The sequence below is a fragment of the Coenobita brevimanus genome, chromosome 23 (genome assembly GCF_032717465.1).
Source record: "Coenobita brevimanus isolate Jiangsu-jjx chromosome 23, ASM3271746v2, whole genome shotgun sequence".
Taxonomy (NCBI): domain Eukaryota; kingdom Metazoa; phylum Arthropoda; class Malacostraca; order Decapoda; family Coenobitidae; genus Coenobita; species Coenobita brevimanus.
The window spans coordinates 63828320-63852519 of record NC_136976.1 but is presented as its reverse complement, the minus strand read 5'-3'; the positions used below and the strand labels follow the sequence as shown (position 1 = coordinate 63852519).

Genomic DNA, 24200 nt, shown 5'->3' with positions numbered 1-24200 from the left:
ACCTATTATCAGTTTATTTAGAGAAATGGACCACACCATCATTCAGGTCTTTGATATATAGCATTCACCATCATCCTAGCCTTTCCCACCTAAGAATGGGGTTGGGTAGACTCCAAATAAACAAGGAAAGAAACAAATCTAATATTACTGATGAAAATTTATTTTTTTCTACACTGGATACAACTTTTTTATATATTGTCTTCCAATCCTTTTGTGCCCTATCAGAAGTTGGAGCCTGGGGGTATGCTATTCAGTCCCAGCATTTAAAGTAAGGGTGACCAGTCTCACTCAACCCTGAGTGGAGTTATGTGAGCATAAAACTCCAGCCACCCTCAGATGGACAACCTTACAAGTCCCATCTGGTTGAAGTGCAATAACCCACTAGACCAATGACAATCATTTGGTTATATGATTATCACTCAGCATAATAAATGGCTTCCAGGGTTCCAGGCAACAACCTGCTTTGTCACTCAATGTACAGTCACATGAATGTAGCACTACATCCCGTAAACAGATGACAGGTATTCTCATATACCACTGTAGCACTCATCTATGGAGAGCACTGTATTAAAATCAATCTTCATAAAAAATGTTAAATTCTGGATATGGAAATTTACATGCCTTGAATGTACCACTCATTATTATTCGTCCTGCTGAACTGAACTGTAATTTAAATCCAGGATGTAATCACGGACAGTGGCAAGCTCATTGTGGTGGAAGGTGCGTGGGGTGACAGACGAGAAAGGAAGGTATGTAGGGGCAGTGATGATACTTGCTGAGCTTACAAACTCCTCAGGGTCAAGAATATCAGATAGGGTAGGCACAGGATCTGGGAGGCGAGTAAGAGGCTTCACCGCTGCGGCTCTGAAACAAGGAATTCAGAAAACTAGGTAATGGATAAATCGGCAAGATTTTTTTTTTTAATTTAGTAATGCAATTTCAAGTATAATTTATCTAGCAATGCAACAACTGTTTATGATTCCCTCAGTTAAAATTACAAGAAAAAACAATGCCTGCCTAAGAATGAGTTTCTCCAGCCAAACACAAATATACTATCTGTTTCCTAGGAATTTACATTAGGAATAAGCAACAAGAAATGAAGGTACACTTACTATACTCCGTTTTTTTTTATCGAGGTGAAGATGCACATGACAGATTGGTGATGATTGGCTGAATGCAACATTACTTCATAATCTCTTTATTATTAATTGACAACATATATCTGATGGGGAAATCTGCGTTAGTAAATGTTATTCAGACATGTTGCATTTAGCCAATCGTCACCAACCTATCAAGTGCATCTTCATCTCAATAAAAAAAACTGAGTATAGTACAGGTTGCTTTTTGGCATGACTCAAAATTATCTTTTCTTCCATTAGGTACCGGGTATTCAAGATATTAAGAAAAGGGGTTTATGCACCAATAGCTGATGCAGAGAAGCATGAAGGTACTACAGGGGTCATTTTGACGAGACAAACTGTACTTTCAAGATTTGTAAAATATTGTGAACTGCCTCCTCATATTTGCAGATGCTAGAAATTAATACTACTGCAGGGTGGTGTTTGAGATGATATCACCTCTGAGGTATTGCATGCCAACATGACTCAAGCAATGCACCAAAAACCATTTTGACTGGGTGAATAAGAAGTTTGTTTGACACATTAGGTGGGAAACCTGGACGGATATCTTCAGGATCTTCTAAACCTAATGGAGGAAAAAAAATTAGGACACTGGCTATGCAACAAAATCTTCTCCCTTTCTTCCCCCCTTTCCCTGCTCCCCATTTCTTTTTAAATCATACAGGTGATCATTTGTAATTTAAGTTACCTACTAAACTTGGTGGCAGGAACAAACCTCAGTCTACCCAATCCATCACCTTGCACATGGTATCAGAGAATGTTGAGAACTCCCTATGTACAGTTCCAACCCAGTATACAATTGTCTGGTATGTGATAAATCACTATAACAATTAATGAAAACTTATAAGCAGTTTTGGGTTAATGATCACGAAAATTGCTCAAATGATTTTTGCAATGGCAACGTATGATGCTCCCGAGCAGATGTCCTGCCACTTGTGCATGCCAACAATCACACAATTCAATTAAGATGGCCACCCTGTGTTTACATGTGCAGAACCCCCTTCTGAGGCTTCTGTGCACATTTGAAGTTCTTGTGTCACTTGTCCACGCACTAATGTGTCCTGCTGCTATGATCATCTCCCTTGCATTACCTGTGTTACATAACCTTCTCCCACATGCAAGGCCATCAAAACACCATCGCTGTCACAAAATAACAATGCATGTGTATGATAAATAGTGCAGTGTGCAATACTGAGTGGAAAGATGATTTCTTGTGTGTGCATAAAATATTGTACAGTACTCCCTCCCTTTTTGCCAAAGTTACATCACAGAGTACCGTTAATACCAAATTTCAGTGAATACTGGTCGTGCCCCCAAAAGGGGCCTTGCAGAAACAATAAACTTACATGGTTGCCTGATCACCCTCTGCCTTGTCCCAGAACATCATTAGATGTTAGATCATTTACAGTACTGTATATAATTTCATAACTGAAGCTAATAATGATTTGCAGTATACAGTACAGTACAGTAATACTGTACCCTCAACTAACCACGACGTAGTTCTCTTACTTCTTTCCTCGTGCTCTGTATGCTCACTCAATTCTTAAGCATTTGAGCAGATGTATTTGTGGTCATCATCCATCAATAAGCTGTTAGGGAAAATAATCTACATTCAGTTATCTTTTTAACATACAAAATAAGCAAAAGTCTACAAATACTGACAGGTATTTCACTGCTGCCTTGCTTTCACTAGCAGTGGATCAACTGATTGTTGCGTACAAACTTCGATGCATTTGGTGTAGTGCAATAGCTTTCTGGACAATTCCTGTCAAAACATGGACAATTCCCCGTCAGGACAATTCACACCCTAGACGAATCCCCATCATTCTATAAATACGGTAGCCCATCATTTATCCGGACGCTCAGTATCCGGACGTGTTCATTGTCTGGATGCTGGACCTTGGCTCTATTAAACTATTATCCGCATCTACTTGTTATTATCTGAACATAAAAGTCCCTGAGAACTTCGGCTGGCCAGCCGACATGTTCAAAAATTCGGTATTTGGCCACTGGGCTAGAGCCGTTAGCGGAAAGCAGTCTGTAATCCACAACCAGAGCTAAAATGTCTGTCTGACCCCATACTGAATGGTCAAACTCGCACGCTTGTCTGATCACTCCCAACAACCACCAGCACCCGAGTAATATGACCGTAACTAGCAAGCGGTGTCAAAACGTCCGTACACATCCCCATCGAATGTCCAGTGTTGCATGGCCACCGGGTTAAGCCTTTCCCAACAGCCATCACCATCGAACACAGACCACAAGCCACAAGTACATGTTCAGTGACAGCAGCTGTCTGCCTCTCTACTAAACGTCGAAAGTCCCCCAGTCACCATGAATTGTGTTTTCAGTTTTTCACATACCCACTTGGTGTTTAACCCCTAAAGACTGCAATTATTTCAGGCAGGGTACCTCCCACAACCTCAATTCGGGGGTGTTTTGGCGACTTTCACCAAGGGCAAATTGATTATGTTCTGGCTAAAGAGGAAGAATTTACACACCTGACAATGTAATCCGCACCCCTGTAGGCCTAACAGTTACCGCACAATTGCAAATCAAAGTTAAGAAAAGTTTATAATGGTTACACCTCAAAAACACTCTAAAATGTGAAAATTTTGATAAATACATATTTTTCTTATTAAAACAGGTCATTTCAAAGTGTTTTGTACCACCAACCATGAAAACGGGTGTATGTATGTGTGGGGAGATTACTAGGCCGTGGGGAGATAAAGTAGGCTGTGGGGAGTAGGCCCATAGGTACAGGGGTTGACAAAATAACCAACTTTTTGCATGAAAAGAAAGCACTTCTGTGTGTTCTGTAACATCTTAGCGGCCTGATACCTCTCAGGGGTCTGTAGGGGGTGGAAGGGTAGTGAGGGACAAGGAGGAAGGGATGTTGACCAAGGGACTTTCGACGTTCGGTAGAGAGGTGGATGGCCACAGTCACCTTACATGTACTCGTGGCTTGTGGTATGTGTTCAATGGTGATGGCGGTTGAGAAAGACTTGGCCCGGTGGCCGAGCAATATTAGACACTCGGTTGGGATCTGTATGGGCGTTTTGACACCACTTGTGAGTTGCAGTCGTATTACTCGGGTGCTGGAGGTTTGTTGGGAATGATCGGATGAGTGCCTGGCTTTGACCATTCAGTACAGGGGCAGACGGACATTTTAGCTCTGGTTGTGGGTTACGGACTACTTACCACCTACGGCTTGTGCCCAGCGGCCATGATACCGAATGTTTGAACAAGTCGGGTTTCCAGCTGAAGTTCTCGGGGACTTTTACATCCGGATAATAGCATGTAAATTCGAATAATGGTTTAATAGAGCCAAGGTCCAGCATCTGGATGATGAACACATCTGGATACTGAGCGTCCAGATAAATGAAGGACTACTGTATATGAATAACAAAGAACTGTCCAAGGTGCGAATTGTTGTGACGGAGAATTGTTGATGTTTTGACAGGGAATTCTCTTGACAAGGAATGCGATCGATGATGCAACTAGGATAGCCTTTTCAATGACCCCTCTTTATCTAATTTTTGTTAGTGTTCTGGTTGCTGAGCTCCTTTATTTTCTTGTCTCTTATTTTCCAACATTTATTTAGAAATTCTTTTGTACAGTATTTTCAAAGCGTTTTCCCTTGAACGGCCTGAATGTAAACACATGATGTATCTATCGACGATGCAATCGGGACAGCCTGTTCAAAGGCCCCTCTTTATGTCGTTTTAGCTACTGTTCTGGTTGCTGAGCTTCTTTATTTTCTTCTCTCTTATTTTCCAACATTTAGAAATTCCTTTGTATTTTCATGTCGTATCTCCCTGAAGAGCCCAAATGGAAACACATTATTTACTGATATCACAGTTTTCATCAATGCATGAAATATTTACTATCTAAGGGTTTCATAATTATTAATATTTATTTAAAATTATTATTATGTATTCCATGATAGGTTGGATGACAGTTCAATGGTCAAACAAAATATTCTTTGTTGAGTCACATAGTTGTCCACGCTGTTTTGTCCCTCATTTGATGGGCGAGAATCCATACCCCAAATGACAATGTTCACTCCATCTATGATTAAAACACATTAATCTAAGTCTAAAAACAGTTTATAAATCAACCTAAACACTAAATTTAAATTCAAAATATCATCAAACCGTAAAAAAATCAAAACCCATTGCAAAACTGGGAGTAGGCCTACTATGGGCGGGGGAGGGTGGTATTTCTATACCCATCACTATTCCAGGGTATCGCAAATTGGGGTTTGCCTGTGTTAGCCTGACAACCATTACTCTATTGAGATTAATCATTATCAGCCATCTCTCAGCCACCATGATGGTAACACCTCCTTTCTGACATTCACTTCCATTCCAAAAGCCTTTGTCTCTGATCTCTTCCCAAAACAAAGCTGGCAATATGTCTTCTCCAACCCACTTCTTTCTGGCAAAAAATGTCCACACCTCTACCACTCAGAGGATCAACCACCTCATATGATCTTCCTCTTAGTGAGGTCCACATTTAGGGACTACAAATATTGATTACCTACACCAAGAAACGAAAAGACTCCCAATCAAGGATCATATGAATATTAGTGGCATACAATTCATCACTTCAGCTCAACATCCATTCCACCCTTGTAAATTTATGTTGCATCACTCCTACCACAAAGAAACAAAGACACTACACAGTGACTCAGACTTAATGCAGCTACTACCCTTCCATGCTGCAGTATCAAAAAAAAATAATAATCCAGTATGTCCAAAATTTAATGCAGCCCCCCCCATACTACACTACATTTACTCACCTCCTGCACCACAATGTCACAACACAGTGTTTCAACAAAACCTCAACTAATAACCTGTCAGTGTGACTATTTGATGTGGTCAGTTTTCTGCAGTTCAATAAATTCACGTCCAGATGCAACAAGTTATGCCTTATGAACCTCCCATAGCTTACTATTACTATCCTGTAGTCAGAGTAAGAGTAATGTCATGTCATACTGAACTTACATAATTGATGTTGTAGATATATTAACCCCTAAATGACAGGCATCGGAATGGCGTGACATGTTCAGGATATGCATAATCGACGGGGGCGATATGGTGGGGGGTTGGTGGTGGGGGTGGGGGGTGGGTTGGGGGTTGTAGGTGGGAGGTTGGGTGTGGGGTGATGGGGGTGAGGGGTGGGGGTTGGGGGTGGGATGTTGGAGAGGGCAGTGGGGAGGTAGGGGTGGGGAGTGGAGGGACCTTGGGGCAGTGGGGGTGGGGGGGTGGAGGGATGTTTGGGTGGGTGGGGGGGTGTGGTAGTGGGGGTGGAGGGGCTGGGTGTAGTGGTGGGGGGTGAAGAGGGTGGGGGAACATGACCGCATATGCAGACACCCGTCTTTTTGGCCCTAGTACAATCGGACAGCATTTGCGGGCACCCGTCTTTTAGAGGTTAATGCCATCCTGAACCTACATCACTAAGACTTTTCAAATAAAACATTTAACCCCTTAAATCTTATTTTTTTTTCCATTTCTGCTATCTTTTGACAACTTTGCTTAGCCCAGAACAGACTACTACAGCTGGAGTGGTAGACGTAGCCGTCAATAACTCCTTCAGTAGAATTGACTTTAATAAGTGGTTGAAAGGATAGAGTAAGAATGCATGTCATCAGACTCAAGAGGTTAAAACCATGTCTCATAATAAGAGATGCTTTTAAAATTTTGGAAATCTACCAGCACTTTACCGTATAATACTAATCTCTTCTAAACTACAGTACAGTACCTGATATTGAGCTGGTCCTTAAGCTGAGTTGCAAGCTCCCCCTCACTCACATCCACAGACACAAGCTCACGGAACACTGGCTTTGAGCCTGGAACATTTGCTTTTTTGGATACCTGTAAATATTGTATATAACTATCAGACACATTAGAGAAAATCAGATACATATGAATCAAAGAACCCCTAGATGACGAGTATGACAGTAAGATTTTATTTCTGGCCATTTCATCATCATGCTAACCCTCACTCTTATCTAAACAAGTATGGTAAAGAAGTACAGTACACTACAGTACTAAATAGATGCAGGATCGTATGGGGTTTCACTAGTAAAGCACCTTGAGTGTGAACATCCTTAGTGAACTACAGTGAAACACCATATGGGGCTTCAGTAAAGTGATGCACCTTGCATGTGAAAATTCTTAGGGGACTGAAGTGAAACATTGCTATGGTAAGGCACCGTGCGTGTGATAATTCTTAGGGTGTGACTGACACACCATGCCACTCCCAGAGATGCTCATGCATCTTAAAATGGGGTAAGATCCAAAAGCATGAAAGAGACAGCACACAAGTAGCAGAACTATTAACAAACTATCCAGTGAAATGGTTCAATCACTTGGTGTACTGCCACATAATATTCATCAGCTGAGAGAAATATACTGACCTTACAGCATTCAAATAAACTTCCTTTGATCTGTAAAGGGTGGCAGGGACACTGCAGGACTAAACTGCTGTAATTATGTCTACGACTGGACAACTCTATTCAAGTGAGGGCAGGACCTATCCTCAGCACACGTAATGGAAAATATGGCCAATTTAGTGACCACCATAAAATGACTTCAAATGGACATCATTGTCTTGAAAACTGAATGACACACCTATTCATGAAATATCTGTGCTGAACTCACCCTGGTCACAGAGTTATTGTGGTCAGAGTTTCTACATGAGTGTGACTCACTCCTGGCAAAGCCTGAATGAGCTGTCAGTTTGTGTAATAGGCCATCACTTGCACACGACATACTACTTTTGATAACTTATTCCATTTTTGTCTCTCATTCCATAGTCACTGTTGGTCTTGTAAATGATTTTAGCATCAAGAAACGATTTTTCTAGACAGGTCCGAGCCTTCCTTGGTTGCTAGTTTGGTAAATGGATCAGCAAGTGCCTAAATTTCACTCATAGTAGCTATTGTTCCTTTGTTTCTAGGCTTTACCTTAACGGTTGGGATAAAATGATAAATAGCCTAGTATCACAAAAATTGTGACACTGCTCCTACAAGAAACTTTGTGATGTGTGGTTAAAAATCCCACTCTTGTGAGGTAATTCACTCTTTACAGGTTAAAGGAATACCTGGTAATCATGTCTACATAACACTGTTGAGTTTCTGATATTCAACATGCTCTATATCACCATATTTGTTGCTTATCTGGCAAGAACAATTGCACCAGCAGTTGGCAATCATTAACAATCATATCAGATATGATGAGTATTTGTAATCAAACAGGTTAAATTTTTAACTAAAATTTAGAGACAAAAATATGGGACAGTTTATGATTAACTGCAACTTCATGCTCATCAAGCTCTTAGTGACATTTGCGTGTAATATGAGGAATCTGAAAATATATATATATTTTATGGGTTATAGCAGCCTTTATAAACATCCCTTTTTAAAAAACAAATTTATTAACATTATCAAACAAAACTACCAGATTTTTTATTTTGGAAATGTATCGGTAAGGGCACTACACAGTACAGTATTACTGACTTGGCAATGGCATGACTGCTAAACACTTTTCTGGGAAATGCCAGCTTATGGCTACATTAGTTCAGGCCCAGCTGAATGTAAAACTAATTACACAACTTACCAAATGTATAGTAATACTATCTGATACTACTGTAGCCCAGATCATTATCTTCCCATGGTACCACTCTGGCAGCAATAACCCCCGTTTACAGTGTACTGAACACAAAGTAGGGTCATCTCATTCAGGATTTGGTGTAATTGTATTAAAAGGAATGAATGTTTTTATTACATGTTGTTGAGTCTAATGGAAGATCAGTAGTCTGTACTGAAATACTGTATAATTAGACTCTTCCTTGCTCCAGTTTGGGACTTAACTTGAGAGTTTTAGAACAAACAGCTTCTCTACCCACCTGACTGTGCTACCATGTTGATGGGGATCATAATGAAAAGCGCAGGAAAGTGAACAATGATAATTACCACAGCTGAGTGGCTTTTATTTTTTTATTTTTAAGGGAATCTGATAAATAAGGCTTTAGCTAATCAAGGGGAAACCTTTTGGCTGGACAAATAGTTTAGTCAGTTAAACTGTGAAAGAGGAGTGAAATTAAGAAATGAAAGAAAAGAAATGGAGCCTAGGCATTCATGTGAAGCCTACACATGATGACACTATGCACTCTGGGAGAAGGAATGACAGTGTCCACTCAGAAGCCAAACTTACTCATTTCTACAAACCTAACCTTGGGAAGGACCCTGGTCCAACCCTGGTGAGGCGCTCTCTACCAAGAGGAGGCGCTGGTTTCCTACATGGTGTCATACTGTACCTGTACGTCAGTTCCACAGAAGCAGTTGCTTACTTGTGCTCAATTAGTTTGCTAAACCAGAGAGACCAGGGTTAAACAACATAAACAACCAATTGTCTCACAACACAGATGGTTTCAGACATTAACAGGTAATCTTATTATGACATATTTAAAGGTTACAAAACCAAATTTGCTAGTCAGGAAGGCATGAGAAGCTGCAGTATGGAAAGAGGCTCAATTGATATAAAAAAGAATGGACAAATGGATATGTTACCCATGATGGGGCTACAACTGTATGTATATTAACTATGGTACTTAATATAGGAGATGAGACCTGGGGGTAGAATGACAAGAAGTAGGTTGATTAGCCATTGACTGTAATAAATATTAAGTTAATATGATATCAGAACTATGATTGTGGAAAGTATTAAGAATATACTGTATGGAGTAGATGGGAAGTTGTTGAATGCTGTGAAGAGTATGTATGAGGGTCCAAAGGCTGCACTGCATATGCATACTGAACTGAGTGAATTTTTCTATTTGAAGGTTGGGTTCAAACAGGGATGTGTCATGTCTCCATGGTTGTTCAATCTGTACATGGATGGGGTTATAAAAGAGATACAAGGTAGGGCGGTTGATGTTGGAGTGGCCCTAAAGAGAGAGGGCAGTGTTTGGAAACTCTCTGTTCTGTTGTTTGCAGATGATACTGTATTGCAAAGTGAAGAAGAAGGGGAGCTGCAAGGCATGGTAGATGAGTTTGGGAGAGTTAGTAAGAAACGGAATCTAAAGGTGAATGTAGGGAAGAGTAACGTTATGGTCTTCGAGAGAGGTGATGCCAGTGAATGTACAGTGAGGTTGGATGATAAGGAAATGGAAAATTTGAGTACGTTTAAGTACTTGGGTAGTGTGATGAGTAAGGATAGAAGTTTGGAGGGCGAAGTGCTTGAAAAGGTACAACAAGGAAGAAAGGTTGCTGGTTCCTTGAAAACAGTGATAAGAAACAGGGAAGTGAGCATGGGAGTGAAAAAGTTACTACATGACAGAATTGTGATACTCTAATGTATGGAAGTGAAGCTTGGACCTTGTTGGAGGGACACAAGTCAAGAGTGAAAGCAGTGGAAATGAGTTATTTGAGAAGAGCCTGTGGAGTCACAGGGAATGACAGATTGACAAATGAGGATGTGAAAGAGCATTGTGGTGTGGATGTGGATGTGATAGGATGTGTTAGGAGAAACACAACGAGGTGGTTTGGCCATGTGAAGAGGATGGAGTGAGAGACTGATGAGGAGAGTGTATGTGAGTGAGGTGGAGGGGGAGGCCAAGGATGAGGTGGAGGGATGGAGGGGAGAGCTATATGAGAGAGGGGGTGTGTGAATTGGGAGTAGGGCAATGAAATGGTGGGGGGCAGGGTGACGTGGAGGCAATTTGTGGCCACCCCGTATAGGATTAAGGCATCTGGCAATAGAGATAGATAGAACTATGAGAAACATTGTACAGTATATACCAATATGTAAATCCTCTTGTGGCAAATCCATGCCAGGTATATTACTAAAGGGAACAAAGACAGAAAATTATCACTAAGTATTCATCATTATCTTCACCAAAAATGGGCTGGGTAGGATATAGACCAGCTGAACAATTATCAACAGTGTCTGGTGATACAGGCAAAACAAACTGTACATTACCCATTCAAGCCTCTGAAGTTTTGGCTCCTGTTCACATGCAAAGGCATTCACACATTTTTATTCTGTTTCAGAATGCCTGACAAACAGCTGTAGGACATAGCCAATCTGTAAACTGTAAAGTTGAAAAGGGGTGCAACCTGTCATGAGCATCTCCAGACACAACTCATCCGTAAATTTCTATCCTTTGTCAATTCTCCTGCATTCTCAATTTTCACCTCTTGGTTTTCTATTATTCACTAATGCAACATATTCATTAATCTGCTTCTTAGCCCACTATGCACCACCTCACCTTTAATCTCACTCATACATACCCTTTTCACAGCCCCATTCATATCCATCCTCTGTATATGACTATGTAATCTAAGCATAATCTTTTATTCTTTGATCAACAATCTTCAACATCTTTCACAAATCCGAGTTTCTTATCTTGTACAATTTACACGGTTTACATTCAATTTGTAAGACTCATTTCCACCAGTCTCACCCTTGACTACAAGTCAGGTCATATAAAAATTTACACAAATATATTTATGTGGATAGCTGTAGCAACACTCTTCATGTAGTCCACTTTTATCTTCTGTATATACCGGTACGCAGTCCTCTGTTTCTGATTACGGCCTTCATTAAACCTGCCACTTTTCTTTCAAGCCAATCTTCTTCTCATGTCCTTTACTCATTCACCTCTTTTCTATCACTCTACCAAGGTTAAAATCTACCACCAATTCAAGTCTCTCACTGATTACTCATAAATCTCACTATAAATTATACATTCCATAAATAGCCATTGCTTTACTCTCATCTACATTTATTATATGTTCAATAAAGTACAGCATTATACTCAATATATCTGAAGCTCTGAAGTATAGTACAATGCTTGTCATCTACCAGTATGTACTGGTAATCCTCACTTCTTTTCATTCGCTACCTCTTCAACCTATGTTGTCCCAACAGGAGTGTGGGGGTCAGGGACTTGGCTACTCAGTTTATCTCAGACATCTATGGCAAGGGTGACCAGTCACTAATCCCTGAGTAACAGTATGTGAACAATAAACCCCTACCACCCTCACATTTAAACCCTGATGAGCCACATCCAGTTAGATCACAAGGAAACAGATTCACAAATGAGAAACTTGACCTCTGGTAAGGTAAATGCTCAAGTACAGGTATACCCCAGTTCAACGATACAGTTGGTTAAGTAAACACCCATCACTAGGTGGGGTACTGTATCCTGGGGTAGATTTAACATGTAAAGTAGAGGGATGCATTTTTGACCCTTGGGTTTCCCCTCCCAACCAAGTCCTAAACCCACTCAAATGAGTCCAAAAACAAGTTTCTTGCTAACCTAAACCCTCAAACAGCTTTAAAGCAAGCTAAACTAAGCCTAAAAGCAGTTAATAACTCACCTAAACCCAAAAACAAAATATGAAAATTGTCAAATATGTCTGGAAAAAATCAAACTTAGTAAACTGTACCCCAAAATGACAATGTTCACCCCACCTGTGACTAAAACACATTAACCTACGTATAAAAAAGTTTATAAATCAACCTAAACACAAAATTAAAGTCTAAAATATCATAAAAATTGGTAAAAAAAAAAAAAAAAAATCATCAGGTGGGGTATGGTGGTATTTCTATCCCCACTGCTAAGCCAGGGTATTGCATATCGGAGTGATCGTATCTTGGGGTATACCTGTATCTCCTTCATAAATCTGGGCCTTGGAGAAGTAAGAGGGGGCTGGGGCTCAATAAACCCTAATCATCAATCCCAAGAACTTTCAGCTATTCTCTAAAAGTTGGTCTTTCAATTCTGAAATGTAAAAATATCTAATAAAGTGATGCAGGAGCAATATATGGGGGGAACATTGGAAATGATCTGAGAAAGCACAGGACCAACTGAAACTAAGGAAATTTAAATAATTCACAGGATATAGCTACTGTACTTGCAAATTCATGATGACATTCCAAATCAACCTAGTTATAACAAGCACCCACTGTACTCCTTTACAGTCAGATGAAATACCAACTAACATAGTACATTACCTGTTTTTTCAACCTTGATCCTGTATTTGGAGAGTCCAGTTTGTTCTTAACTAGCAGATTTAAATCTGGTTCTTCTTCTCGAGCTCTAATCAAGGCCTCAGTCACGTGCAATGTTGAGTGTATTGCTGGGACACCGTAAGTACTAGTTACACTATATGGAAGACGTGGTTCAGGATTTTTTTTATGCTTTGCTGATCCAGTTCTTTTCTTATATTTGCTCTCCTGAGGCACATGTTTCTTTTGGGAACTGGTACTTTTTTTCTCAGTGTGCTTTACTTTAGAGAATGCACCAACATTCTTGTTTTCTACATTAACCAAAATTGTGGGCTGGAAAGCATGAGCTCTGAAAGCAGATTTTGTTGCCATATGGTGTTCATCTTGAGTTTTTGTATCAGTGCTGTTATTTTCAAAAACTGGATATATGTGTCTCTCTCCTCCCTTCACATTTCTGATCATCTGATTTCTTGCAGATGCCATTATACTTATAGGTTTTTGTCTTTCTCTACCACATTCACTGTCAACTTTTGAGTATCATGGATCAGCTGTAGCTACCTGGATTCTGAAAAGCAGACACAAATATTTTGCTATGACACTTGTATATAGTACCTGTACTATAAAATATGTACCAAATATGTAATAAATACTTACCAGTACCATATACATCTTACATTACAGCAATGTCTTTCAACAGAAAATTATGTATTGTGTATGTATCGGAATGTGGAATGTAAGGGGAGCGAATGATGAGGTGAAAGAGAGAGAGATTGTCCAGGTGCTTGAGGGTGCGAAAGTGGATGTATGTGGAATAACTGAAACAAAATGGAGAGGAGAAAGTGTGAGAGAATGGGAGTATGGATGGGGTATATGTGCAGGAGTAGGTGAGAATGAGAGGGCAAAGGAAGGAGTGTGTATAGTTGTGAGTAAAAGATGGAAGAAGAGCATAAGACAGTATGGATCAGTTGGGTCAAGGATTGTTTGGGTAAAGTTGAAAGTTGGAATACAAATGTGGGCGATTGTGTGTGTGTATGCGCAAACGCAAGATCATGCTAGAAGAGTGAGAGAAGAGTTCTGGACAAATGTACAAGTGTGCATGGAAAAGTTTGGAAGGAATGAGAGAGTGTTTTTGATCGGTGATATGAATGGTAAAGTTGGGAATGTGAAGGTGGATGGAATAGTTGGTGAGTGGGGTGTGCCTGCTGAGATAGATGAGAATGAGAGTGTGTTAGTGGACATTTGTGCTGGGAGGAGGTTGGTGATAGCCAATATCCTCTTCAGGCATAAAATGATCCACAGGTATACGTGGCGAGCGCTGAGAAGGGTGGGTGGTGAACTGAATGAAAGGAAGGCAATGATTGATTATGTGTGTGTGGATGAAAGGATGCGAAGACGTGTAACGGATGCAAGAGCTTGTAGAAGTTGGGAGAGTGGACTTTCTGACCACTACTTGGTGGTGGCCAGAATTAGGATTCAAGTAAGATGGAGGAATAGAAGAAGGGAAAGACGAGAGGATGGAGTAGTTGCAAGGAGAGTGGAAAGGTTACAAGAGGATGAGAAAAGGGCAGAGTATAAGAGAGAAGTGGAGGAACAACTGGGCAAATATGAATTGGTGCAGATGGGAGACATGGAAGGTGTGTGTAGGATATTTACAGAAGAAATATGTGCAGCATGTGATGTGGTGTGTGGAAGGAAGAGAAGACGGACGGGGGTGCAAGGAACAGCATGGTGGACTGAAGAGGTGAGACAGGCTGTGGCACAAAAGAAGAAAGCATACAATGAATGGATGAGAAGTAGGGGCGTGGAAGAAGTTGAGAGGTGGAAGAGAGAGTTATATGTAGAAAGAAAGAGAGAGGTGAAAAGAGTAGTAAGAGAGTAAGAAGAGAGTGGATGAGGAATTTGGAAGGAATTTGAGTGTAAAGTGGAGGGACTGTAAGAAAATGTTCTGGAATGAGGTGAAAAGAGTAAGACAGGGTGGAAGTGAAGTTAGCAGGGGAGTGAAAGATAAAAATGGTAGATTACTAGTGGAGAAGGGAGAAAAAGTGAGCAGATGGAGAGAACACTTTAAGGAATTGTTGAACATAGAGGATGGAAGTAATGCGAGTATAAGTGGCTGGGGAATGGCTGGGAGAAGGAGGAAGGTGAGACGACAGGAAGAAATCAGTAGGATAGAAGTTGTGGAAGCAATGAAGAGAGTTAAATCAGGGAAAGCCCCAGGAATTGATGAAGTGTGTGGTGAAATGTTGAAGCATGGGGGAGAGATAGTAGTAGAATGGATGTGGAAGATGTGCAGATTGGCCTGGGAGGAAGGTAGAGTCCCGGAGGATTGGAAGTCAGGTATAATTATTCCCTGGGGGTAGGGGGGTTTCAAGAATACTCCCCCAGTATCCCTGCTTGTCGTACGAGGCGACTAAAAGGGTTGGTGGTGGGTTAGTGCCCCACCCCGTAAAAAGAACTAACTAAAAAAGCAAATAAAGCACCTCGGACCCGGACGGACCATACGTTGACGACTAAGGAACGGACAAAGGACATTCTGAGGGTAGGAACGTGGAATGTGAGAGGAGTGAATGATGAAGTGAAAGAGAGAGAGATTGTCCAGGTGCTTGAGGATGCAAAAGTGGATATATGTGGATTGACTGAAACTAAATGGAGAGGTGAAAGGATGAGAGAATGGGAATACGGTGTAGGTATATGTGCGGGAGTCAGTGAGAATGAGAGGGCAAGAGAGGGAGTATGTCTGATGATAAGCAAGAAGTGGAAGGAGAATATAAGAGAGTATGGAACAGTGGGTGCAAGGATTGTATGGGTGAGGATGAAAGTAGGTATACAAGCATGGGCGATTGTATGTGTGTATGCTCCAACAGAGGATCGAGTGGCAAGAGTGAAAGATGAGTTTTGGGCGAGAGTAGAAGCATGTATGGACAAGTTTGAGAGGAGCAAGAGAGTGCTGTTGATTGGAGACATGAATGGCAAAGTTGGGAATGTACGAGTGGATGGAGTGGTTGGTCAGTGGGGTGTGCCACCTGAAGTAGATGGGAATGGTAGTGCTTTGGTGGACATTTGTGCTGGTAAGGGGTTGGCAATAGCCAACACCTACTTTTGTCATAAGATGATCCACCGGTATACATGGAGAGTAATGAGGAGGATGGATGGTGAACTTGTTGAACGAAAGGCAATGATAGACTACGTGTGTGTGGATGAGCGAATGAGAAGACAAGTGTTGGATGCAAGGGTGTGGAGGGGGTGGGGGAATGGAGTCTCGGACCATCACTTAGTGATGGCCAAGGTAGAGCTGCAAAGAAAGTGGTTGAGGAGGCGAAGGGGAAGACAGGAGGAAGCAGCTCCTGTGAGAAGAGTGGAGAAATTGCAAGATAGTGAGAAGAGGACAGAGTATAAGAGCATAGTGGAAGAAAGATTGGGAAGGTATGAGCTAGAGCAGATGGAAGGGGTGGAAGACGTATGTAAGATATTCACGGAAGAGATAAGCGCAGTGTGTGAGGCGGTTTGTGGAGTGAGGAGGAGATGCAAGGGTGTGCAAGGGACAGCATGGTGGAATGATGAGGTGAAACGAGCTGTGGAACAAAAGAAGAAGGCATATGGTGAATGGTTGGCGAGTAGAGGTAGGGGAGAAGATGAGAGAGAGAAGAGAGAGGTATATGTGAGCAGGAGAAGGGAGGTTAAGAGACTGGTGAAGGAGAGTAAGAAGAAAGTGGATGAAGAGTTTGGGAGGAATCTGAGTGTGAAATGGAGGTAGAGTAAGAAATTGTTTTGGAAGGAGGTAAAGAAAGTAAGGCAGTGTTAAAGAGGAAATAGTAGGGGAGTGAAAGATAGGAATAATAGATTGTTGGTGGAGAAGAGAGAGAAATTGAGGAGATGGAAGGAGCACTTTGAGGATTTGTTGAATGTAGAGAATGAGAGCAGTGTGAGTATAAGTGGCTGGGGAATGGCTGGGAGAAGAAGAGATGAGAGGAGGGAGGAAGAGATCAGTAGGTCGGAAGTAGTGGAAGTGATGAAGAAGATTAAGCTGGGAAAGGCCCCAGGAATTGATGGAGTGTGTGGTGAAATGCTTAGGTATGGGGGTGAGATTGTTGTGGAGTGGATATGGAAGTTGTGTAGATTGGCTTGGGAAGAGGGAAGGGTTCCAGAGGACTGGAAATCAGGTATAATTGTTCCTCTGTACAAAGGAAAAGGGGAGAGAGAAGTATGTGGTAACCATAGGGGTATTTGCCTTCTTAGTGTGACTGGTAAAATATATGGTAGAATACTCATTGATAGGGTTAGGCATATGACAGAGGAGCTAGTTGGAGAAGAACAAGGGGGATTTAGGAAGGGAAAAGGGTGTGTAGATCAGATATTTGTTCTAAGATGTTTAGTGGAGAAGTATCTAGAGAAGGGAAGGAAAGTGTACGCTGCCTTCATGGACTTGGAGAAAGCTTATGACAGAATAGATAGGAAAGGTATGTGGAAGGTATTAAGAATATATGGAGTGGAGGGGAAATTGTTGAGTGCTGTGAAGAGTATGTACGAGGGAGCTAGGGCTACGGTGCGAGTGGATGGTGAGCTGAGTGAGTTCTTTGATCTCAATGTGGGACTGAAACAGGGGTGTGTAATGTCTCCATGGCTGTTTAATATATATATGGATGGGGTTGTAAAGGAGGTACAAGGTAGGGCAGTGGATGTGGGGGTGGCCCTAATGAATGAGGGTGAGATTTGGAAGCTTCCGGTGTTGCTGTTTGCTGATGATACAATATTGTTGATTGAAGATGAATGGGAGTTGCAAGGTTTGGCGAATGAATTTGGGACAGTGTGTAGGAGGAGGAAGCTGAAAGTTAATGTAAACAAAAGTAAAGTTATGGTGTTTGAGAGGAATGAAGTCACAGAGTGTGCAGTGAGGTTGGATGGTGAGGATATGGAGAATGTGAGTGCATTCAAGTACTTGGGTAGTGTGATGAGTAAGGATGGAACTTTGGGGGATGAAGTACGTGAAAGGGTACAGCAGGGAAGGAAGGTTGTTGGCACACTGAAAGCAGTGATGAGAAATAGGGAGGTGAGTATGGAAGTTAAGAAGTCACTGAATGATGGTACTGTGATCCCTACCCTGACGTATGGAAGCGAGGCGTGGACCTTGCAAGAGGGGAACAAGTCAAGAGTGAGAGAAGTGGAAATGAGTTACTTGAGAGGAGCATATGGAGTGACGTGGAGGGACAGGTTGACGAATGAAGAAGTGAAGGAACGTTGTGGGGTAGATGTGGATGTGGTTGAAAAGATTAGGGGAAATACACTGAGGTGGTTTGGACATGTGGAGAGGATGGAGAATGAAAGACTAACTAAGAGGGTGTATGTAGGTGAGGTGGAGGGAGGGAGAGGGAGGGGTAGACCGAGGATGAGGTGGAGGGATGGAGTTGAGAGGTATATGAGGGAGGGGGGGGTGAGTTGGGGGGAGGGGAGTCAAATGGTGGGTGACAGAGTGACTTGGAGGCGTTTTGTCTGTGGCCACCCTTTGCGGGATTAGGGCGTCGGGCTATAGATAGATAGATAGACAAAGGAAAAGGGGAAAAAGAAGTGTGTGGTAATCATAGGGGCATTTGTCTTCTTAGTATAATAGGAAAAGTGTATGGTAGGATACTTATTGACAGAGTTAGAGAAAGAACAGAGAAATTAGTTGGAGAAGAACAGGGAGGCTTGAGGAAGGGAAAAGGTTGTGTAGATCAGATATTCATTCTTAGATCTTTAATGGAAAAGTTTCTAGAGAAGGGAAAGTTGTATGCAGCTTTCATGGATTTGGAGAAAGCATATGACAGGGTGGATAGACAAGGATTGTGGAAAGTGTTAAGAATATATGGAGTAGATGGGAAGTTGTTGAATGCTGTGAAGAGTATGTACGATGGTGCGAAGGCTGCAGCTAAGAGTCACCCTGCAGCACCTGCCTCACCACAGGATCCAGAGGAGGCAACCTGAGGGGCCACCAGTCACTGCGACTCACTCTGCCTCACCACAGGATCCACCAGTCACTGTGACTTGCCCTGCCTCACCTGTATGTACAGTTTTGTATTTTTACTGTAATTTATAAATAAACAACAGTTTAAGTTCATTTAGCTTTTATTAACATTTCTACTACAGATTTAAGAGCTTACAACCAGCCCACACTTTAAGGAATTGTTGAACATAGAGGATGGAAGTAATGCGAGTATAAGTGGCTGGGGAATGGCTGGGAGAAGGAGGGAGGTGAGAAGACAGGAAGAAATCAGTAGGATAGAAGTTGTGGAAGCAATGAAGAATGTTAAATCGGGGAAAGCCCCAGGAATTGATGGAGTGTGTGGTGAAATGCTGAAGCATGGGGGAGAGATAGTAGTAGAATGGATATGGAAGATGTGCAGATTGGCCTGGTAGGAAGCTAGAGTCCCGGAGGATTGGAAGTCAGGTATAATTATTCCCTTGTACAAAGGAAAAGGGGAAAAAGAAGCGTGTGGTAATCATAGGGGCATTTGTCTTCTTAGTATAATAGGAAAAGTGTATGGTAGGATACTTACTGACAGAGTTAGAGAAAGAACAGAGAAATTAGTTGGAGAAGAACAGGGAGGCTTTAGGAAGGGAAGAGGTTGTGTAGATCAGATATTCATTCTTAGATCTTTAGTGGAAAAGTTTCTAGAGAAGGGAAAGAAGTTGTATGCGGCTTTCATGGATTTGGAGAAAGCATATGACATGGTGGATAGACAAGGATTGTGGAAAGTGTTAAGAATATATGGAGTAGATGGGAAGTTGCTGAATGCTGTGAAGAGTATGAATGAGGGTGCGAAGGCTGCAGTGCATGTGGATGGTGAACTAAGTGAATTTTTCTCCTTGAAAGTTGGGTTGAAACAGGGATGTGTCATGTCTCCATGGTTGTTCAATCTGTACATGGATGGGGTAATAAAAGAGGTACAAGGTAGGGTAGTGGATGTTGGAGTGGCCCTGGTGAGAGAGGATAGTGTTTGGAAACTCCCTGTACTGTTGTTTGCGGATGATACTGTGTTGTTGAGTGAAGACGAAGGGGAGCTGCAGGCTTGGTGGATGAGTTTGGGAGAGTGTGTAAGAAATGGAATCTAAAGGTGAATGTAGGGAAGAGTAAAGTGATGGTCTTTGAGAGAGGTGAAGTCAGTGAATGTACAGCGAGGTTGGATGGTGAGGAATTGGAAAATGTGAGTACGTTTATGTACTTGGGTAGTGTGATGAGTAAGGATGGAGGTTTGGAGGGTGAAGTGCTTGAAAGGGTACAGCAGGGAAGAAAGGTTGCTGGTTCTTTGAAAGCAGTGATAAGAAACAGGGAAGTGAGCATGGAAGTGAAAAAGTTACTACATGACAGTTTGTGATACCAACTCTAACGTATGGATGTGAAGCTTGGACGTTGTTGGAAGGACACAAGTCAAGAGTGAGAGCAGTGGAAATGAGTTATTTAAGAGGAGCCCGTGGAGTCACATGGAGAGACAGGCTGACGAATGAGGATATAAAGGAGCGTTGTGGTGTGGATGTGGATGTGATAGGAAGCATTATGAGGAACACACTGAGGTGGTTTGGCCATGTGGAGAGGATGGAGGGTGAAAGACTGACGAAGAGAGTGTATGTGAGTGAGGTGGAGGGGGAAGAGGGAGGGGGAGGCCGAGGATGAGATGGAGGGATGGGGTGGAGAGGTATATGAGAGAGGGGGGTGTGAGTTGGGAGCAGGGCAGTGAAATGGCGGGGGACAGGGCGACTTGGAGCCGATTTGTTTGTGGCCACCCCAAACGGGATCTTGCTGATGCACTATGGTTTTGATTCAGCCAATCAGAAGGCCAAATATGGGTCTGTCTCATGTTTTCAAATTTGAAATTAGAGTCAAGATTGACTCCACTGACAACCAAAGATAAGATCTGAAATGGTTTTGGTTAGGCTCAAAAGACACAGATCTTGGTTAGATTATGTGGGGTTTGGTTAAGCTAATGCCAAACATTGGTTGATATTTATTCACCTGTTTATTTTTTTCATTAGGGGGGAAAAAAGCTAGGACAGGGTTAATGTTTACAAAGCCATAATACATTAAAGACAAAGACATCACAATTTCTCGCTTATTTTCTATTTGTAAAACAAGCATCACAGAAAAAAGATGACTTAGAACTGTGCAAAGTAATGATTACCATTATGATTACTTTGGAATCCAGTGTTATGATTTTGTAAACATTACTCTCCTTGAAGCTGTGTCCATCCCTCCATTCGACCCCCCTCCCCTGGTTCCCCACCGGTTCCGTTATGTCAGGGGGGGGGGGAACTCGGAAACAGTTGATTTGTGGCTGGTTTGAAGGCTATACTGAATCGATTCACACAAATTACACGATAAAACTATACCGATAGTTATAATTAAAATCCATGCTTGTCGGAAACGGCAAACTGACCTTTTTTAGCGTTACCGTATCACGTCCTTCGAGTGATAGTTATGGCATTTAACGTTAGCAGCATAGATCCTTTAATATGGAACCTACAATAGCACGATACACTGTTGTCTGGCGGGTAACCTTGATCGCTATTTAACGTCAACTTAATATCTACATTATTCAAAGTGGCTACGTACCCGTCCTGCACGGTCGCTGCACTTGATGCAGTGCCTCTTAACCGTATTGAATTAAATATATGGGTAACTGATTTGTACTGGATTTCACGTTTTGGTATGTAACCTACATCTACAACATATATCATCATATTAGCCAGAAATAAGTATATTATACTCACATAACTTCGTGTGATGATGCTGTTTTGATTTAGTCACAACAGCACCACAGCTGTCAGTTAAATGGATATTATATTTGAGAACTCAGAATACCGACCATGTAATAAGCTTACTATGGCATAGTATGTCAGAAAAAAAAAATAATAATTTCGATGCTGGATTTATGCATATAATGTATCAAACACAACGATTAATTCAGCTGGAGAAAAACGGTTCAAGGAAGAAAAAAAAATGTAACTTTAACGCCTCTGTGTTTCTCACAGCGCCAATTCGTTTTTAACTCATAAGTTCACGTCTAATGTGTCTGGACGTTTAAATTAAAATTTTGCAACAGTTATTAATAAAACTTGCAGTGTACCATAAACAAACACAGAAAACTTGGCTTTCAGTTATAGAACACGACAGTAATAACTTGTTTTCGCCAGGCTCGTCGATAAAGTAGTATGAGTGTGAAAGATGAAAATGAAGGTTGCTGGTGAAGGAAGACAAGTTAACAGATGGAGAGAACACGTTAAGGAATAAGTAAATACTGAACAGAGAATGAAAGTAACGCTTGTTTAAGTGGCTTGAGATGAGAAGGGAGGACGAGATCAGTGGGATGGAATAATGGATGCAATGAAGAAAGTCAAAATGGAGAAAGCCACAGGAACTAATGGAGTGTGTGGTGAAATGCTGAAGCACGACGGAAAGATAGTGGTAGAATGGATATGGAAGATGTGCAGACTAGGAGGAAGCACGAGCAGTACGACGAAATAACGAATCGGCGGTCATTTACCGAATCGTCACCTAAACGGCACTTTTAATTGGAAAATATTATAATTCTTATCAACAGATTGGTTCATAAACACCTAACTGTCTGAGATTCGGTAAAAAAAAAAAAAAATTGCTTAATTCAACTATTAATAAAAAAATCATGATTCAGAGCGAAAACGTGCTAAAGTTAGAGGGTATTTTCCCTTAAGAGTGCCGACGCGGCTTGACAGTCTTCGTTTTGAATAAAAATTGATTTACAGTGCAAATAAATATATTTGCATGTAAAATCAATATTTATACGAATTACAAGTCTGTCATGGCGAGTTGTCAAGCTATAGGCGAAACACTTCCGCTAACTTTCGCGAGTTTTCGCACTGAATCGACTTTCCGACAGATGTTTTCACCCTTGTTTGTTCGTTTGTTACTTTGCCTGTTTTTAGGATTACTCAAAAACTGAAAGAGATATTTGGACCAAATTTGGTGGGTAGGCAGCCCATGTCCCTGGAAACAATCGATTAACTTTTTGGAGATCGTATAGCAAATTCTGGATCCGGAAAACACTTTTTGCGAAACCCTTACCAATCCTGACAAGTGATAGAGTTGTATGTGGATTTCATGGATTTGGAGAAAGTATATGACAGGGTGGATAGACAAGGAATGTGGAATACATAGCCTTCATACATACATTCGTATTATATATAATATATACTGTATCTATGTGGAGTAAATGGGAAGCTGTTGAATACCGTCACATGAGTATGTATGAAGGCGCTTGGGCTGCAGCGTTTGTGGATGCTATGTTAGCTTGAAACAAGGATATGCCAAGTCTCCAAGGGTGTTCAGTTTGTATATGGATGGAGTTATAAAAGAGATGGAAGGTAGGTCAGTTGACGTTGGAGCGGCCCTAATTAGCGGGGGCAGAGTTTGGAAACTTCCTGTTCTGTTGTCTGCAGGTGATACTGTATATACTGTTAAGTGAGGACTGAGGGGAACTGCAAGGCTTGGTGAGTGAGTTGGGGAGGCTTTGTCAGAAATGGACAATCAGGTTGGACAGTAAGGAGATGGAAAATGTGAGTGCTTGGGTAGAGAGATGAGTAAGGATGGAAGTTTAGAGGATGACAGGTGCTTGAATGGGTACAACAGGGTTGAAAGGTTGTTGGTTCACTGAAAACAGTGATAGGAAATGGGGAAGTGAGCATGGAGGAAAAAAAAAAAAAAAAGGCCGCTGCATGATAGTACTGTGATATAAACTGTAACGCATGGAAGTGAAGCTTGGACCTTGTTGGAAGGACACAAGTCAAGAGTGAGAACAGTGGAAATAAGTTATTTGAGAAAAGCATGTGGAGTTACATGGAGAGACAGACTAAGAAATGAGGAAGTAAAGGAGTTGTGGTGTGGATGTGGCTGTAACAGAAAGCGTTAGGAGAAATACAGTACACTGAGGTAGTTCGGCCATGTGGAGAGGATGGAGGGTGAGAGACTAACGAGGAGAGTGTATGCGAGTGAGGCGGAGAGGGAAGAGGGAGGGGGAGACTGAGGATGAGGTGG

The 24200-nt window shown here is 41.6% G+C and overlaps 1 protein-coding gene across 2 annotated transcripts; it reads right to left on the bottom strand.

Moving 5' to 3' along the window:
* Window positions 1-250: 250 nt before the first annotated feature.
* On the bottom strand, window positions 251-21951 carry LOC145392868 (uncharacterized). 2 transcript variants are annotated; one of them, XM_080267151.1, is made up of 4 exons: window positions 21902-21951; window positions 13169-13727; window positions 6906-7018; window positions 251-864 (listed from the first exon to the last, which is right to left on the bottom strand). In XM_080267151.1, exons 2-4 carry the CDS (start codon window positions 13643-13645, stop codon window positions 642-644), a joined length of 813 nt encoding a protein of 270 aa, XP_080123277.1. In that variant the 5' UTR covers window positions 13646-13727; window positions 21902-21951; the 3' UTR covers window positions 251-641. The 2 variants fall into 2 exon arrangements, with proteins under 2 accessions (XP_080123277.1, XP_080123278.1); XM_080267152.1 differs by lacking the exon at window positions 21902-21951 and adding an exon at window positions 21744-21762.
* Window positions 21952-24200: the final 2249 nt, after the last annotated feature.